Raw genomic sequence first — 20,100 nt, forward strand, 5'->3', positions numbered from 1 at the left:
CCGGCGTTGCGAGGGTGGGGGTTGAAGATTTGGCAAACTTGGCCTGTTGCCTGATACCACCAGGTGTTTTTACTAACACCAGTTTAGGTTTGTTTCTTTTGTGGGCAGAGTAATGGACCTGCCCTGGGGACTTATGTGAATTCCCTGTGTCCTGCAGAGTGCCCTGAGTTTCATCAGCTGCTGAACAACAGGCTTAATTTAACTTGCTGTTGATAAAATAATTATGTCCAGTTCCTGTTCTTGCAGTGTCCTTTCTTAGAGTGCCGTCTCCTTGTGTATGCCTTCACACTTAGAATGCTCACCAATGTATGATCCTAAGTTTGTTCTCTTCGTACTTGTTTTTGCTTAAAATATAAGGGAAGCTCTTTTCAAGCACCTATATTTCATTTTTATGTTTGTGCATATCCAAAATATGAATGAAACATATGAGAAAATAAATGCTGTTGCTTTCTTCATCTTATACTATCTTTGGTAAAAACATTCTATTGAATAAATTTATGGTGTTTCAGCTTAAGTCTTTTTGTCCTTTACATAGCTGAATGTAATCTGACTAGCTATCTAGAAATCTGCTACTTAAAATGCATAGGAATTATAGTATCTATTAAATCAGTTAACTTGACTATCATATATGAAACTTCTATTAAAAAAATCATCAACATGAATACTAGTGTTCTGCAGTATCATGGAATGATATCTTGGCAACGTTTGGAAATTTTATACCTAACACGCTTCCTTTGTGCAAAGTACATAGGTCAGTTGTAATTAAAATTAATGATTGCTTTGCTCCTAATAATAAATATCACTGAACAAATTTTTGTTTCTGCAATATTATAAATGAAACTAAAGTGCTGACAATTCACAGAGGATTAAAAACCAGCTTGCAAGTATAATATATCCTTGACCACTTCTTTCTCTTTTTTTGCTCGAGTGGAGATGAAGATATTTGGAACATAAATAGATAGTGTAAAAAAAAAAATTCTTCAGGAGCCTCATTTGTCTCAAAGGAGGATGAGTGGGCAGAGGAATTAAAAGGTAGTATTTTGGGAAGGATTCTTTCAAAATGCTTTTGTAACTTAGTCCTGCAAATGTTTCTTAATGGAGCACTTCACAAACTTCTCCTGTGTTTTTTTTCTGACAAGCTTCAGACATATTTTAGAGAGATCAGCTCTAGCAGTGATCTCTATAGATTGCAGCAACACATCCATAAAATAAAGGCATCCAGTAATGCAGTCAGTCTCTGGAAAGGGGAGGCAGAGGAGGGGATTCTGATCCACCTTCTTTCGTTCCTCCCTGTTGAGTTCAGTAAAGCAGTCAGTGCGATGGCATAGGGAGGGGGTTTCTGTCAGTAGGGTACTTGGTTGTGCAGCCCAGGCTGTTTGCATTCCTCTCCATGGAGGTAACTTGTGAAATGGCCTTCAGAAAAAACAAACGTGATGCGATCCGTGCCTTTGTAAAAATAATAGAATTACAGAATGTCCTGAGTTGGAAGGGACCCATGAGGATCATGGAGTCCAACTCCTGTCCCTGCATATGAGAGCCCCACAGTTCACACTATGTGTATGAGGGAGTTGTCCAGTCTCTTCTTGAACAGTCAGGCTCTGGGTGTGTCACCTCCCTGGGGAGCCTGTTCCAGTGCTCCACCACCCTCTGGGGGAAGAACCTTTTCCTCATGTCCAACCTAAACCTCCCCTGGCACATCCTCCTGCCATTCCCTCGGGTTCTGTCATAGGTCGCCAGAGAGATCAGTGCCTGCCCCTCCTCCTGCCTTGTGAGGAAGCTGTAGCCCCATGAGGTCTCCCCGCAGTCTCCTCCAGGCTGAACAAACCAAGTGACTTTAGCTGCTCCTCATACAGCTTCCCCTCCAAACCCTTCACCAACTTCATAGCCCTCTTCTGGCCACTCTCCAGTAGTTTTATATCCTTTTTATCCTGTGGTGCCCAGAACTGCACACAGTGCTCCAGGTAAGGCCGCACCAATGCAGAGCAGAGTGGGACAATCCCTGCCCGGCTGGCAATGCTGTGCTTGATGCACCCAGGACACGTTTGGCCCTCTTGGCTGCCAGGACACACTGTTGGCTCATGTTCAACTTACTGTTGACCAGAATCCCCACATCCCTCTCCACAGAGCTGCTCTCCAGCATCTCATCCCCCAGTCTTTATGTGCACCCAGGTTCGCCCTGTCCCAGGTGCAAAATCCGCACTTGCCCTTGTTGAACTTCATGTGGTTGGTGACTGCCCAGTTCTTCAATTTGTCCAGATCTCTCTGCAGGGCCTTTCTGCTCTTGAGAGTGTTGACAGCTCCCCCCAATTTTGTGTCATCAGCAGACTTTTTTTAGATGCTAGTATTGGACATGGATAGAGGGTGGAACAGTTTGAGTTGCTTTGCTTTTTTGAAGTAAACAGTTTAAATACAATGTCTCTATAGCCACAATATTTTTTCCAATGCTAGAGAAATTATTCATTTCTATGGCAGGAAAATAAAATACTATTATGGTCTGACCACAATCAATATACTTAAACAGATTATCCTGTGCGGTGTATTACACTGAACTCTGTCCAACTGAGCTGCTCTTCTTTCTTGGTATTGAGAGGTCTTGGATTCAAATGCCAGTAAACAAGGTGCTTAACTTTCAGGATGGAGTCCTCAAATATGTGTAGGCACTTCAGACTCTTCTAGGTGTTTCCACTGAGAGGAGAAAGCTTTGACAAGTAGCCCCAGCTTCAAGTTGATCCTACCAGTGTTGTACAAAGTACTCATGGTGAGTATTTACAGGTACCTTTCTAAAATTACCATGAACCAGAGTTAAAGTGGTTCTCCGAATTTTGAAGTTACTGGGGTTGTTTTTAGCAGACTCACTTTCCTGTCAAGGCTGAATTTACAAACTTGTTTTGATTTCTCCTAGATAACTTCCCGACATAAAAGAGTCTTCAGAAGATCTAAATCAGACTGTGTACTTGTAAAACTAGACCTTTGTACAGGCTTTTTCTCCTCTTGCTGCGGGTGTGGAAATTTTCAACATTTTTCTTACAGGGATATGTAGCATGAAACAAGAAGCCTTAGTGTTGTCAGCCTTTTGAGGTAACACTTGTGATTGTCCTTTCACAGACCCTTGGGGTGCTTTGGACTGAAAACTAATGGATTTGGGGATGACTCAGATATGTGATAGTGGATTTAATTTAGAAGGGGAATGGAAAAAGCCAATCTCTTCTGTTTTTTAGCTCTCCTTTGTAATAAAACTGTATGACGTGCACTCCTAGACAATTCCCATATGCTATCAGGTTACTTTTAGTCTCTGTGGTAGAAAAGAGAAGAAACGGTGTCAAATCCAATATCTGTGGGCATGCGATAAATCTTCCCTGCCTCTGTTTCCAAGTGTAGAAAGGCATTGGGAAAACGTTCCCTTTCATGTTTCTTCATGATTCATATCTCTCACTCCCCACTGTTTCCTTCTTCTCACTTAATAAAATCAGCTTTGCTTCCCTTGTCTTTGCTTTTTCTCAGGAATGTGGTCTGAAGTACAGAGTTTGATGCAAGTTGCCTTTTATTGCTACCTGTTTTCATGCATTGACATACAAGTTTAATGTATGTCAACATAATCCAAACTTTCTCATGTAAATTTTAAAAAGCAAATGCTTGAATGACACAAGTCACTTTAGAGTGAATCAAAGGGTGCATGTTCCTCAGCAACAAAGCAAGCTGTCGGCAGGCAAAATCGGAGTAGTGAAGCTTTCCAACGGTACCCGCTGATCCTGTCTCTCCTTTTCCATCATCTAGGTTTCCATGTGATTCTTTGAAGCTGTTCTTGCTGATAAGAGAGAAGTGCAAAAGCAGGGCTGTCTAGGAGTATTGTTAGGATCAGTATCTAGCTATGGAGTCGCAGGAGGGAGGGGGAAAGAGGCAATGCCAAAGCGAGTGCTCCTGGGTTATTGCAGCGCTCACTCGCAGCTGCAGATGTGCTCTGTGCCACTTAACTGAACTCAAAGCTGCAAACCAGAAAGGCTCTTACTTTCGCTAGCTATTTGGAAAAAAAAAAAAAAAGTGTTATCTTACTCACATGCACACACAAATATTGGCTACTGTTATGTGAGGAAAGCAGCCAAGATATAGGCACAAAATGTATGAACTAAGCTTACCTAGCAAGTTTTGAGCAGACTGGCTGATATGATGAAGTCAGATTGGCTTACAGGGACATTGCCCAGCCAGAATTCCTTCTAGTCATAGCATGAAAATCTCCTGTTAATGAAGCTGAGTTTGAAATGCTTCGTGTTTAAGACTGACAGACAATTCTCTCCAACTAATGTGATGGTGCTCCTTCTTCTGGATTTTGTATTTTTCTGGTTTTGTGCAACTGAAAGCAGTCACTCAGTTTTTACCTACTAGTTACTTTTATTTATTAGGTAATGTGGCTTTTGATTGTAGATGTTGATAATTTCAATTCCAGCATTCTGGACTTCTTTCTACAGTGCTAAATTTTGGATGGACTTGACCAGGCAGCATATACCTCTTTAAGTACTGTTCCATATCACAATTATTTAGGATTTTTTAAACTCGACCTAATTGAGATGTGCCAGTAATAGCCTTTCAATACTGTACAGAATTTTTTTTATATAAGCTGCTTATCAGCTGGGTCCTATGGTAAAACTTGAGTTTAGATTTTGATCTATACAGTAATACTGGTACAGTAGTATGTTCTAGGAAATGTCATACTTAAAATACTTCACCTTTACAAGGCTTTAGATTACCACATGCTTTTAGATGTATTGTAGAATACCTGACTTCTTTTTTTCTGATGAAAGAGGAAGGAGAAAAATCATTGTACTTAGAACTAGAACACATGTAAAGCACAAAAGAGTTCAGTCATCTTGCAGTTGGTGGAATTTTATTCTAGAAAACGTTGAAGATGGTATTTGTGTTACATACAAAGTTCATGTGAATCTTTGACCTAGTGTGTGTATTTGTTCCTCTGTCCCTTTTTTTAAACATTCAACTAGCCACATCTTCCATCCTCAGGGCAGGGCAGGTACATGCAGGGGTGTGTGTGAGTTTGTTCAACTTCTGTTGGTAAGTAGCACAGGTTTCTATTTTTCTGTCATAGTACTAAGACATACCCATGAACTTCTGCCAGGGGCTGTCATTCTGTTTCAGAGGAGTGCACGTTCAAGTAGTTATTTTGAGCTTACATTGCTGCACTTCATGTTGAGCATCTAACACTGATAAAACCTGAAAGCTGATGTTAACTTTAGTGCAGTCATCAGTGCAATTTTGCTCTTGAATTCCATCAAGACTTCAGCTTTGCCTAAAACAGTTGGTTAGCTCAGAGCTTTTGCCAATACAGCAATTGTTTTAGACAGGGTAAGTATCCTTTGAGATGCCAGAGACTTTACTGTGCTTGTGGCTTCATTGTGCATTGGGAGTATAACAAGTAGAATTCAATTTTGCATGACTTCACAAAAATAAATGTGCATTTCCAGCATTCTGATCAGGTGTGCTTTATGGGGACTGAGTTGTGGAGAAAGGGGAGAGATCAGTTGAGCAGTCATTGGGTCCCATCCTACAGAAGCCGTAAATGCTCTTATGCAAGTTGTGGTGCTACTGGAAAGTTTGTAAGGCTTAGCGTTTTAGCCCCATCTGTTCAATTTTCAACTCTTTAATATTTTTCACCTCTTTAATATTAGTGCATACAGTGGTAAAACTGTTGAGAAAGTTGAGTTTCCTGAAGCCATCTTAATAAGGGTTAATTTGAAATGTGTTGCTGAAGTGTTCTTTTTATATAAGGGATGTGACCAGATACCAGCACAAATCTCAGTGGAAGAGTAATTCTGTTTTAAATTTACTTTGAGCAAAAATACTTGGTAGAAGATCTCACTGAACAGCTTCTTCACTAGCTTCCTTCAATGAATTATAAGTTCAAGATGAGACAGTTTTTTAGTACTTCCTGGAAGCCTCTAGACCGATATCGCAGCTTTTTACAACTTTGTTAAAACACAGGAGCAAGATGACAGGGTTTTTTTATGGTTCCTTCTCAGGATATTTCAGTTATTTTTCCTTGCAGAGGTGGCATATGGTGCTTTCCCAAAGGAGATAGTATTGAGTTTTGCTACTGAAGAGCAGGCAACTCTTTCCCTTTTGTGAGCTTTCTTCAAAATGAAGTATTTGGACATAAGAACAGAATTCAGCCCGGACCCCATTGTATTTCTAATGCAAGCAGAAGTCGGACATCAAGTGGGCCTTGAGTGCCTCATTGTTTTGCTGAAATAAACAAACCTGCCTGTATGTAACTGGCTTCAGCTTCCTGCAGACCAGTGAGGTAGGTGGGAATGCATAGGGCTGAGAGTTTGAATATGAAGGACCTGTGTTTCACCTGCAGGAATAGCCTGTAAGGATAGATGGGATGAAGAGTTTAAGAACAGGTGCGTTTTCAGTTGATTTGAGGGGTTGTGTTTTTGGGGTTTTGCTTATACATGCCATATGCAACTGTAAAACTGTCAAAATATGTTGGAACAGCCAGATCTGGAATTCACTTACTATGGTCCAAACAACTGGCTTCCAAGGCTTTGGGTCTGCTGCCTCCACGTAGTAGTCCAGATGAACTTCTACTGTGCTTGCTTGCTTTTAATTGCAAATAGCATCCTGTTCACCACTACATATCCTACTTTAGCCTGTTGCATTTATTAAGGCATTGTAGTGTAGAAGTCAGGCTGGTTAATAATGACTTTTAAATGAATTCTGCTGAATCACTCTTAGATTTTTCTTCAGAAGCTTTTGGCTTATGCAGATTGAGATGTAGCTTTTGACAGAAAAGCTACTGCAGCCATTTTCCACTGAAAAATATGTGACACTTGATAGAAAAGATTTTTAAAAACAAAAAAGTAATTTTTGTTAAATTTTGCCTACAATATATTTTAAAGTATTGATACCATAGTTTTAGGGATCCTATGTGGAGGCAGTGGGTCTTGTGAGAGCAAGAAATTGGGACTTGTTAAGGATCAAGAGCACAAGTGGTGTTCTACTCTGTCATTCCAGTTTGAGGGAATGATGAGGGAAGAAACAGGAAGAGCCAGCAGATCAGTACCTGGCTCTGAGCCTGGTGTCACTGGCAGAATTTAGGGTTTTTTCATCAAGGACTGGTTTACATGACACCAGGCCTGTTGGCAACAGATGGGGTACACCTGTCTCAAAGGAGGAAAAAGATCCTTGCACAGGGGTTAGCAGGGCTTATTGAAAGAGCTTTTAACTAAATTGGAAGGAGGGAAAGGGATAAAACCAGGCTTGCTAGATGGCAGATTTGACTTCTTTAGGGGCCTGGTTGACAGAGTGTCTTGGGAGGCAGCTCTGAAGGGTGGAAGAGTCCAGAAGGCTGGTTGCTCTTCAACAAGGAAATCTTGAAGGTGCAGGAGCAGGCTGTCCCAGTGTGCCAAAAGACAAGCCATCAGGGAAGAAGACCAGCCTGGCTGAACAGAGAGCTGGAATTCAGGAATAAAAGGAGAGTTTATGACCTTTGAAAGAAGGGGTAGGCAACTCAGGAGGCCTGCAAGGATGTCGTGAGGTTATGCAGGGAGAAAATTAGAAAGGCTGAAGTCCAACTAGAACTTAAGCTGGCTACTGTTGTAAAAGACAACAAAAATGTTTCTATAAATACATTAGCAACAAAAAGAGGGCTAAGGAGTATCTTCATCATTTAGTAGATGTTGATGTGAAGCATAGTGACAAGGATGAGGAAAGAGCTGAGGTACTTAATGCCTTCTTTGCCTCAGTCTTTAATATTATAGTAAGACCAGTTGTGTTTCACGTACCCAGCCCCCTGAGCTGGAAGACAGGGATGAGAAGCGGAGTGAAGCCCCAATAGTCTGAGGCAATGATTAGAGACCTGCTACACCACTTAGACACACACAAGTCTAGGGGGCCAGATGGGATCCACCCAAGGGTTCTGACAGAGCTGGTAGAGGTGCTCACCAAGCCACTTTCCATCATTTATCAACAGTCCTGGCAAACTGAGGAGGTCCCAGTTGACTGGAAGCTGGCAAATGTGACACCCATCTATAAGAAGGGCTGGAAGGAGGATATGGGGAATTACAAACCTGTCTGACCTTGGTGCCAGGGAAGGTTGTGGAGCAGCTCATCTTGAGGGACATCATGCGGCACATACAGGACAACCAGGTGATCAGGTCCAGTCAACATGGGTTTATGAAAGGCAGGTCCTGCCTGACCAACCTGATCTTTTATGACAAGGTGACCCATTTAGTGGATGAGGGAAAGGCTGTGGATGTTGTGTGCTTAGACTTCAGCAAGGCCTTTGACACCATATCCCACAGCATTCTCCTGGAGAAGCTGCAGCTCATGGTCTGGATGGGTGAACTTTGTGGTGAATAAAGAACTGGCTGGATGGCCGGGCCCAAAGAGTTGTGATGAATGGAGCCCAATCCAGTTGGCAGCCGGTCATGAGTGGTGTTTCCCAGGGCTCAGTATTGGGGCCAGTTCTGTTGAATATCTTTACAATGATCTGGATGAGGGCATTGAGTGGACCCTTAGTAAGTTTGCAGATGACACCAAGTTGGGTGGGAGTGTTGATCTGCTGGAGAGTAGGAAGGCCATACAGATGGATCTGGACAGGCTGGATCATTGGGCTGAGGCCAATTGTATGAGGTTTAACAAGGCCAAGTGCCGGGTCCTGCACTTGGGTCACAACAATCCCAGGCAGCGCTACAGGCCTGGGGAAGAGCGGCTGGAAAGCTGCCTGGGGGAAAGGGATCTGGGGGTGTTGATTGACAGCCAGCTGAACATGAGCGAGCAGTATGCCCAGGTGGCCAAAAAGGCCAACAGCATCTTGGCTTATATCAGCAATACTGTGGCCAGCAGCACTAGAGAAGTGATTGTCTCCCTGTACTGAGCACTGTTGAGGTCCCACCTTGAATCCTGTTTTCAGTTTTGGGCCCCTCATCATAAGAAAGTCATTGAGGTGTTGGAGAGAGTGCAGAGGAGGGCAAGGAATCTGGTGAGGGTTCTGAAGCACAAGTCTGATGAGGAGCGGCTGAGGGAACTGGGGCTGTTTAGCCTGGAGAAAAGGAGGCTGAGGGGAGACCTGATCGCTCTCTACAGCTGTCTGAAAGGAGGTTGTAGCGTGGAGGGTGTTGGTCTCTTCTCCCAAGTAGCAAGTGATAGGAGAAGAGGAAATGGCCTCAAGTTGTGCCAGGGAAGGCTCAGATTGGATGTTAGGAAACATTTCTTCATGGAAAGGGCTGTAAAGCATTGGAACAGGCTGCCCAGGGTAGTGGTGGAGTCACCATCCCTGCAGGTGTTTAAAAGATGTGTACGTGGTGGTGCCTAGGGACATGGTTTAGTCGTGAACTTGACAGTGTTAAGTTTATGGTTGGACTTAATGTTCTTAAAGGTTTTTCCAGTCTAAATGTTTTTGTCATTCTATGAATGATGAAGTGAACAAACACTGAACTCTGTGTCAGTGAGGAAGAAGAGAGGGATGTTTTCTGCATTACGAAATTCATACAAACCTTTCCTTCAGTGAGGATTTAATGTAAGGGGAAGGCAGGATTATTGCTGTAGAACCAGTAACTGTTTTATTGTATCACATGATATATTGATAATGCTTGTCTTTAAGGTTGATCTTCCTGTAAAGTAGGAATATGTTTCACAAAGACTAAAGGCTTATCTGTCTTCTACTCTGCCAGCATTGTGTTAAAACTTACAGGAATTTTTAAAAGTCTAAGTAGACTTGAGTGCGAAAGTTCAACCACTGGTTATGGAATGGTTTGCCGGGTGAAATTTGGCTCTGCATATACTTGTTCTGTTACCTTTGCAAAAGCATCCTCGGTTGCTGGTAGTGACTACTTGTGACTCCTTGGTCTTAGTCAAATATAAAACCTGTGTATTCTGTGCTGTTCTTAAATGATGATAGTGTGAACCTTTGCAAGGAAAAAATACTTACAATAGCTATGTAACTGCAAGTAGGTTTTCTTAATAAGTTTAAAATAAAGATGAAAGCAATACAGTAGCTTCCAAGGTTCTGGTTGTGCTTTTTTGCTTCCTTTGCTGCTTTCTTTCTTTTTTTTTTTTTTTTTAAGTCCAACTTGCTGCTTTATTTTTATACATCTCATTGCACTGGGCCTTGCCTGAAGTCATCACCGCTGTCCTTAGTTTGACAAGAATACAAGGGGAAGCAGCCTTAAATGACTGAGAAGCTTCAAAAACATTGCAGGCAGTAGCTTTATCTGTATTTAATGAAAGGGTTTGAGCAAAAGTAGAAATCTGCAGAATGATCTGGCAGTAAGGGCTCAGTACCAGCTATTGTGGCACAGTTTCCCAAAGGGTGGGCAAAGACACTCAAGGGCTTTTCAGTGTTTTGAGCTAATTGAGGCCTCATTGTGCTTATATTTAGGCAAGACCAGTGCTGAGTGTGGAGTCGCAGGCTTGCAGGCAAGGCAGGTGTGAGGTGTTCCTGATTTCAGTCCAAAGGGATGATGGGGACAGCGCTCCAGGTGTGAACTGAGACACTGTCACCCACTCCCCTGATTTCACCCCGCTGGCTAGGAAATAGTCCAGCTTTCCTTAGTGGCTTCAGACCAAAGTCTTCAAAGCTGACTGGTGGTTTTCAAGGGTGTTTTTTTTTGCCTCCAATGCATACAAGACTTGATGTTCACAGGGTGTTAGTGTGTGAAATATGTTATTTCTGAAATGGCTTGCTGAAAGCTGTGGGTGGGTTTAATTACATATCCTCTCCAGCAGCAGCCACCGTGTTACAGCTCTGGCCCCTACATGCCATTCCTCTGCTCCCCACGCTGAACTACTCACGGTGAGCTGTCCCTAAGGCCTCTCAGTTGAAAAGAGAGGCAAGAAATTAAAGCAGCCTGTTTTGTCTGAAAGGGCTTAGGGACAGGCTTACGGCGAGCAGCTGATGCAGCAGGGTTGACGCAATGCTGGCCTCAGGCCAGGGGCCCTGCAGTGTGCAGATGAGGATGACGACCTCTGTAGCTGGCCCAGCTGTAGCATGAAAAGGACATCCCTAAATTAGGCACTCAGAGTCATTCAGTCACTTCTGAAAAGCCTCAAACTTAGTCATGATTCCTACTGAATAACTTAAGCTGCTCTTACTGCTGGTGAGTGCCTGAGATGGCTCAGGGCAGGCAGTTGCTCCAGCTGGCCGGACTGGCTGCACCATGCAGGTCTTGGAGAATTTTTAGTTTTCATTCCATCAGACCGATGTTAGTAATAAAAATAAGACATGCTGCACAGAAGTGAGTGCATTTCTTATGTCAACACTTTTCCTCACTCTTATTTTGGTAATGTCTTAAATCGTTCTTTAGAGGCAGGCTTTATTGGCTGTACTTTTCAAACAGAGGGGAATAATAACTACTTGCAACTTAATCAGCTGTATGGCTGCAGAGAGGTTTGTTTTTTTTTTTCCCTGAGTACTTTTATGTCCCATAATGAGCTGGTATTTTATAACTTCTGATGGTAATGTATTCCATGTGCTTTCCATCACTAGGATAAAGAGCTTTACTCCAGAATCCAAAGCAAGTAGCCATGGGTATTTATTTAATAAGGTTTGAAGCCTTTGCACTAGGTGGGATGTCAGTATGTTGCATACCCAGAACTTCCTCAAGCTGCTCATGGTGAGGTCTTAGTGGTCTTTCCATGATGTTAAGGAACTGTTGTCCCATTCATGCTTCCAATGAAGTAGGGTGTAGGTTTCATAGTTCCAACAACATTGCCACCGTTTCAGTGAAATTCCCTGCTTTTCTCTGTCCATGTTCTAAATACCACTACTTTTCCTCCAGGACTTAGGACAAGTTAAAACTGAGAGGAATTCAACAATGAATGTCAAGATAGCCAAATGAGGGGTCTGCTCATAATTCCTTGAGGCATCTTCTCTAATGCCTCACACAGAACAAAAGTCCTGTTGTGGGGGTGCTTAGGAGTTGCTGTAGTCTTGGAGTCCTGACAGGAATGAAAAATAATCTTTTTATGGTTTCTTGTTAAAATACTCAAACTACCCTGGTTGAACTTAGCATTTGAAAAACATTTTCTGGTGTGCAACTCTTCTAGATGTTCTGGCATATTTGCGTCCACTCTGATCTAGGCAACAGTAATTATCTTGTAAGTTTTTGGCAGGATTCAAATTTATGTTTCAAGCCACAAAGGATCATCGTTACCATTTTATCTGCACAACTGTCAGCTTCAGTATAATATCACAGGCCCCTGTGAAAACTCATCTGCTCCATTGGGTTGTAGTTAAAACTGAAGAATAATGTGAAACTTGCGCAGTCTTGTGAATTTTGAACAGGAGGTCTTTGAGACAAATTGAGCAACATAATTTCAGAACTGCTGGTGCTTTTACTGAAAATGTTGTTTCCACTGGCACTGGTAGGTTACCTCAAAAACAACTAGTTTTTGGTGGTGACACTATGGTTATGCCATAATTGTGGTCTTTGATCCTAAGCCTAAAGGCATTCTGGTGAAGTCCAAATTGTCCCATCCCTTCTGTAAACTTGGAAGAAAAAGGTCGTTTGCCTTCTCATTTGATGCTTTTCCAGGCCATGGAAAAGGCATGTACACTTCTGAGCCCTGTCCTTGTCCCCCACTCACTAGCATGTCAGGTATGAGTCCCCTCGCGGGAGCCCTGCCGTGGGGCACCTGCTGCTCTGCCCCTCACGCGAGGAGCAGCCAGTGTCAGAGTTGCTTTTAACTGTTCTCACATCCCAGCCTCCTCCTCTTGTGGCAGAGGTCCCTGTTGTTTAAACTTTTCCTGCTTTTATGCTCTCCTGGCAGCAAATATCCAAGCTCTTTAAAGCTGCAGTCTGTCCAAGTTAATCTTTCAGTAGGCAAGGCTGATTCTTGTCCAACAGCTTTTGCTCCCAGTTACCTGCAAAACTTCTGTGAATTTAGGGATCTGGTTCCATGACTAGTGGGTATGTCCTTGAATAACCTCTGCTTAAAATCAAAACAAGCCAGTGGCTTTTGACTGTCTGCCCGCACCCCCCTCCATGATAATAGAACACTGTGTTACTAACAGATCTCAATGATTACAACCCTTTAGCAGGAAGAAAACTGAATGATCTGTGAGCAAATTGCGTCTGAGGCAACAACATGCGATCCAATATTAAATGTGGGTTTTGCAAGTTATAGAATCATAGACTCCTAGAAGAGCCCAGGTTGGAAGGGACCTCGAAAAATCGTGTGGTCGAACCAGATGGTTGGTTATGTAGAGAAGTAGACATGAATAGGAAGAGAGAAACCATTTGCTTTAATTAAATAGTCCCAGTATTTTGTTTCTGTATGTTCTCATCAGGAATCTTCTAGCTTTCATGAAGCAAGGGCAGTACTTACTGGGAAGAAGCACCTTAAATTCTTAGAGTATGAAGGAGCTATTTGTTAATTTATGTATGTAACTTCAGATTATATATATATACATATTTGTATCTGTCTGTGTCTTTCTGTAAGAATAACTGAAGATTCTTACCGTGCTAATTTTCCCTTCAAATCTGAAGTTCGACAGAAAGTACAGTTCATACCCAGCATGAATACTTCTAGTGATAGCTCTTTTCTGGCTTTTCTAGTAAACATTTACTGATGGTACTAATTGTTACTGTGACTTGAGACTTACAACCTCTGTGAATTCATATGAAATTTGGAGAACTGTCTTTTGGAGACTTCTGAGTAGTTTTACAGATACAGCTGTACCTAATTTCATGTAGCTGGTCCAAGAGAGTGGATTGTTTAGTCTGGTCCTAGGAAGCGAGTTTCTCGGGCTTCTGATCTTTTTTTGTTTCCTGAAAGTCTTCTGAAGACTAACTTTTCAGCGTTCTTTGTGAAGTGTGGGCACCCGGTGTGGTAGTCGCTTTACCACTAGGCTGGGCAGGGTAATGTTACTTCTCTATTGCTCCTGAATGCTGTTGTGTTTCCTGGCAAGCCTCTTGGCTGCAGCACTGTAACAGGAGCTCATCCTCTTTGTTACCTGCCATAATCCCAAAGAACTTCTGAGGTTTGGTATTTTCCAGGGCACAGGTCTGCCCATTTTAAGTGTGAATTATGCCCTCTGTTCCTGGATGGGTAAAGTTGCATTAGGCTGTATTGCTAAATGTGCTTGGCTTCCCAAGGGACTGAGCTTGTGCTTTGCAGTCCTGAGGAGTTCCATTAGCAGTGCATTGTGCTTTTCCAGTGAAGTTGGCATACAGCCAGAAACAGGCTCTGGAAGAGGATCGTAAAATGTCATTTTGAGGTGAAAGTGCCCACACCCCTGACAACGGTTCCTTATACAGCCGTACTATTAATACTTCTCAGGCACTTTTTACTCCATTACAGAGATTTTATTTCTTCCACATGAGGTTGATTCTTTCATCAATACTTTGTGACATGGAGTCCATCATTCTGCCCAAGCAAGGTTACTTTAGCAGCCACAATTTTCATATTCCAAATATAAAGTTTGATTCAGCTTTTGCATTTAATTAAGTCTGAGTTGGTCTGGTTTACTTGTATTCCCTATCAGTCTTTTTGTAGCTTTGCAAAGAATGGATGTCCCCTGTCTCCCCCTATTCTGTCAGGCTTAAAGAAAGTGTTTATCCACAGCTTTTGTGCTTGGATTTGAACTTGCTTCACAGTGAAATTACTGCTTTCTTGGGGCACCTATTTTTATATTAGATGCTGATACCCTGCAGGAATAAAAGTTTCGGTCTTTTAGCTTCAAGCAACAGTGATGTTCGTGCCGATCCAAACTGGCAGACATCAGTAGCCTAAATGCTAGTGTTTATTAGAGCAGAGCAAGGCTTGAGGGTAACTATGCCAAGTCTTGGCTCATTAAACCGGCAGGAAGATTCAAGAAGGCTGCTTTTAAAGATAAGAGCAAGAATTGGCACAGGGTAGGCAGGGGTGAGAGAACGCCATTGGGTAGGCCATGTGGTAGGTGTCTTCTGTCTTCCCGTAGATAATCTGAAGGCAAGACCAGACTCATTGAGACAGATGAGCTGTCATACAGGCAAGAGTAATAGCAAACTGGAGTAACAGTCTGCAGCAGTCATCACTGCTGCAGTTGCATTGGCACTGGTATGAAATACTGGGTGAGAAGACAGGATCAACTCTCTTGCTTTTCTGGAGTCTGAACTACTTATTAATTCCTTGATTTTGAAGAATTTTGGTAAAGATTACCGGAGGAAAATGCATGATTTATCATTAAGGGAAAGCTACTTGGAATTAATGTAGCCTTTGGTTCATTTATCCCTTCCAAAGTTTCACCAACATGGGTATTGTTCCAGAAATTTCAGCTGGTTTAACCTGAACATGATTACCTGTTGTCTCTGTTTGCAGAAGACTCAGTATGTTTGGATCACTCAGATCTGGGCTGGGATGTTTGAAGTTCAATATGGTCACTTGATGTGGATAAATACTTCAGATTAGAAAGAGCAAATTGTGCTTCTTCCCATATATCTCCTTAGAAGTGTGGTCCTGTAAAAGCAGAGATGAGAGATGCTTGTCTTTGTGTTGCTGTTGTTAGTGGTGGTTTCTATAGAGTAAAATCTTATTAATAAATTAGATTAGTAGAATCTGAGCCACTTGAAGTAATTTAACTGGTTTGGTCTAATTGATAGTCTTGCTACCAATGGGAATTATTATAAATAGTGGATTCATTGCAGTATAGACAAAATAACTTCAAAGCTCTACTCAGACTGAAGCAGGGTCTTTGAGGAGTTTCTTCTAGGTTGCATCTGTTTGTTTACATTGTGGCTGAGAGTGCTGCCTCTGCTGTGGGGTTTGGGCTGAGCAGGGTGGCTGGAGAGAGCAGGCTCTTCTTTGTGGAGTCATGGGAGCTGTGCAGACCACTTAAGGATGCCCAGAAGGGGCATGAGAGTGCAAAGGTGCAGGTCGGTGTGGAGAACATCACCCCCTTTTGCAGTCAGCAAACCATGAACTCAACAGTAACCACTTCATTACTGTTGAGGATGAATATTTGGTTTACAGGTGCCATAGAGAAGAGCGGTACCATTAATTAGTACTTCTGTGACTATTGCAGATTATTTAATGTACTGCAAGACTGTGGTCTGCTTTCCGTTATACCAACCTGTTATGTACTTCTACCTATGAAAAAAGACTGTATGGAAGCTGATACTAAATTACCTGCTTGCATGGTTTTAAAGCTGCATTTCATTGGTTTTGTGACAGTCTGTAGCTTGAAAACTTGCTGATAAAGTCTGAGGGTGACTTGAGTGAAAGTGGCAAAGATTTTCTGTGATTAAGTGGATGGTTTTGTTTCTATTTCAGGAAAGCCCCACAGCATTGGCAGCTCTGAACGGATTCAGCTCTCAGGAATGTACAACGTTCGAAAAGGGAAAATACATTTACCAGTCAACAGATGGACAAGACGCCAAGCTATCCTTTGTGGAACATGCCTAATTGTCTCATCAGTAAAAGAAAGCCAGACTGGAAAGATGCATGTCCTCCCTTTAATTGGTGGAAAAGTAAGAGATTTTATTTTATGTATTTACTTGCTTAACCTCTGTCTCTTTACACAAAGTAGATTGCATTCAATTATGTTGATTCTGACCCCACAAAAGCTTGTTTCTGTAAATGGGATTATCAAAGTATATAAATTTTTTTTGATTATGATAAAAGTAATATTTAACAATTTACAATGTTTTGATTAAAATGCTAAAGAAAAGCAAGGGAAACACATTCAGTGTGTGTTCTTGTGTGCAGTGTTGAATGTTTTATATGTGCAATAGTAGTAGTATTGCGTATGATCCGTACCATGCTTCCTCATCCAGGTTTTATCCATGCTGGGTTATTCTTAAGATCTGAAAACTAACCAGTAAGACCATGGTCTTGTTTTGAACATTGGGGTTTTTTTAGTGTTCAGCACTGTGTGAATATTGGTCTGTTGTAAGCTAACAGCAATGAACAAATTTATTTGCAAAAAGCTGAAACTTGACTTTTTCTGATTGATTACATTAGAAACCCAGGAGGTCCAGTCTGAACACAAGGGAATTTTTTTTTTTTCACTTTGAAGGTGACTGAGCACTGGCAAGGATTGCTCAAAGAGGTTGTGGACTCTCCATCATTGGAGATGTTTAAAAGGTGTCTGGACATGGTCCTGGTCAAACAGCTGTAGGTGGTCCTCCCTGAGCAGGGGGATTGGACCAGAGGACCTCCAGCAGTCCTTTCCCCCCTCAACTATACTGTATTTCTGTGAAACTTTAGTGAAAACAGTAAGATTACAACATTACTATTTCGACCTAAATAGTGTTTCAGGACACTATTATTGTCTTGATTAGCCAGGGTAATGGGAAGACAATCATTAGCTTGAGGATGAATGTACCCCTGAAGTAATGCTCCTTTACTTTGCATATTGACAAGTTTGATTCTTAAGAGTCATTGGGAGAGAAACAATCTTCACAATGTTATATTTGCAGACTAGAGTTGATTCGTTAATATTCTATACTAGCAATGTGGAAAGTAGTGTCACCTTCTAGGAGCTGTTTTTCCTATTTCCTTTCATGATTCTTCATATGAATCTTCAATGCTTTCCTGGCCATTGACCATTTTTAGGAGCAGTGGGTGAACTCTGACAGTGAATTATATTCCTGGCTACAGCACACTGGAGAGGACAGGGTTCAGGTCCCCATCAACTGTCTCTTTGAGACAAAAAGATTTATTTTTTTTTCCAAATTTAAAAAGATTAGAGATTATGTACCTTTAATTTTTTTTTTAATTGCTTAACATGGAATTTCTAAGTTGGTTTTGCACAGAAATACATTGTGTAATGTAAAACATGCAGAATGTGTTAAGCAGAAAGTTGACAACAAATTTTAAATGAAAAGGAGAACCAAGCTGAGAAAAATGTACTGAGGGCTTCTGCTGACAAAGCTTGGGAGGAGGATGCTTGGCACGGAACTAAATGTTTTTTTAAATTATCGCTCAAAAAATATTCTCTCTCAACCCCATAAATACTCTGCACTTCCTGGTTTGCAAAGGCTTTCCAGAATGTGGTGCTGAGCCATTGAGACCATAAGTTGTGTGGGACTTCTCGTGTATGGTATCAGAATGATGTATTCTGGGTGTTTTTTAGCAAGTTGAGAAATGCCAAGGAATTTAATTGGGCTGTAAGAGAAGCATTTTGTTAAGCCTGTTTTTAATAACCAGGAGTATAAATTGTACTTCTTTAGGTTGTATAAAGATAGCTTTAAATGTGTTTCACTGGGAATTCTTTTATGGTGCTCATTCTCAAAATGTTTACATTGTTGGTGTTTTTCTCCTTTGGTTCCTTTGTCCTTCTGTTCTCATTCCGTGCTTGCTTAGATTTCATGAATATTTGACAGCCAAGATCCAGCTTGGGTGCTTGAGAGGATTAGTACAGCTCTACTTGAAGAGCTTCTCTTGGGCACACTTTAACTTTGTCCTGGGAAGTTTTGGAAAAAAGAGGCTTTTTATTGTTGTTCACTAATGGTTTTGTGTCTCTACTTTAGGTGGAAGAAGTGAAAAAGCACCAGCACTGTTTAGCATTTAGCTCCTCTGGACCTCAAAGCCAGACCTACTACATTTGTTTCGATAACTTCACTGAATATTTGCGGTGGCTTCGACAAGCATCGAAGGTGAGAAGAACACTAATTCCTGCCTGTGTGGGATATTTGTAGTGTTTCCCCCAGATCTGTCTTGCAGCAGTGTAATCCCTCTTCTGGATTCATTATCGTGAACTGCTGCTGTTAGTGGTGCACAAAAAAAACCCCTCAGTTTGAGAGCTCTTGATTAACAGACAATAGGGAGGTAAATTTTTCTGTGTTTATACTGAGAATTCTTTCTACAGTGGTTGTGTAAGCAAAGTTCTGTGCTGGACTTTGTCCCTCATCTTGATCCAGCTGGATGGATGGAGTGAAATCATTAGAAGAAAAAGGATGACAAATGTAACTGTCAATTTCAGTTTTAAAAGTTTTGTTTTGGTGTTAATAAAATCCAAAATAGTGACAGGCTTTTCAAATTTGATTCCTACACAGAGCAGAAAGATTGAATTGCTAAATTGAAGGAATTTTTTTTTTCTTGCTTGGAATTGTTGCTGAATCTCTCTTTAGTTTTGTAACTACTTGGTTATTTTTTAATAAGCAATAATTTTACGTCACTAAAAAAAATTACTAGCTAAAGCCTTCATAAACCAAACTTCTTATTGTGCTTAGAGCACAATTTATTATGGGAGTTTAGGTCCTGCAGTATTTCATTTGACTGTTCAGTTCCACTTTGTGTTGTTGAAAGGTTGTTTTTGTAATTACCTGTTTATCTCTTAATCCCTGCCACTGTTTTGATAAAGCCTCTGTAAAGTAATTTATGTATCTTTAACTGCTGTTTTGTGTTGGTGGTTTTTTGTTCTTGTTTGGGGTTTGTTTGTTTGTTGTTTTTTGTTTCGGTTTGGGTTTTTTGCTGTTGTTTGGGGGGGGGGGGGGGGTTGGTTGTTTTTGTTATTTTTGTTTGGGGGGTTTTGTTTTTGTTTTTAAACACAAGTTCTTTTGCCCTGCTGTCAGGCCTTTGGTTCTCTACTTGGGCCTAAACTGTCAATTAGTTTTATACTACAATAGGGCTGTCTACGCTCTTTGCTATGTAAAAGCAACACGATTTTATGTACTAACACGTAGGGGTATTTATGGCACACTAGATGTGTTCTGTGCTTTCAGATTGCAATAATGTATTCTCCAGCCTATTGCCAGTGGTACAGCCTGGGTTGTGGGTTTTTTTTAAGAGGTTTGATTATTATATCAAACTTTCTTTGAGCAGTAACTATTGCATCTCCCAACACAGGCATAATTTAAAACGTGCTTTAGTGGTTGTTGGTTGGTTGGTTGGTGGTGGTTGTTGTTGTATTTTGTTGGGTTTTTTTCCTGGTAAGTTTTAACATTCTCTTTAAAGATGCTGTTCTGGCATCCCTGCTCAGGTCTGTTAAGCCTCAAGGTAAAAATCCCCAAGGCATATTTTGTGATACAGTGAGGGCATGGTCTGTCAGGTTTTTGAGTTCTTGTCACTTTGTGGCTCTCTCTGGGAGAGTAGTGCCCTTTCATCTCCAGAGGCTTTGACATCAGATAAATGAAAGGCAAATCTAATGAGTGAGAAAAACAGTGG

At 41.4% G+C, this 20,100-nt stretch overlaps 1 protein-coding gene across 1 annotated transcript in view; it reads left to right on the plus strand.

The window, feature by feature from the left end:
- Positions 1 to 20,100, plus strand: part of PHLPP1 (PH domain and leucine rich repeat protein phosphatase 1) — a 144,516-nt gene that overhangs the window by 64,057 nt on the left and 60,359 nt on the right. Inside the window, exons 2-3 of the mRNA XM_082044160.1 lie at positions 16,264 to 16,460; positions 18,465 to 18,590. Of these exons, the coding sequence (XP_081900286.1) occupies positions 16,264 to 16,460; positions 18,465 to 18,590 (323 nt within the window). The remainder of the gene's footprint in view (positions 1 to 16,263; positions 16,461 to 18,464; positions 18,591 to 20,100) is intronic.

This window comes from Streptopelia decaocto, assembly GCF_964273445.1.
Source record: "Streptopelia decaocto genome assembly, chromosome: 2".
Lineage (NCBI taxonomy): Eukaryota > Metazoa > Chordata > Aves > Columbiformes > Columbidae > Streptopelia > Streptopelia decaocto.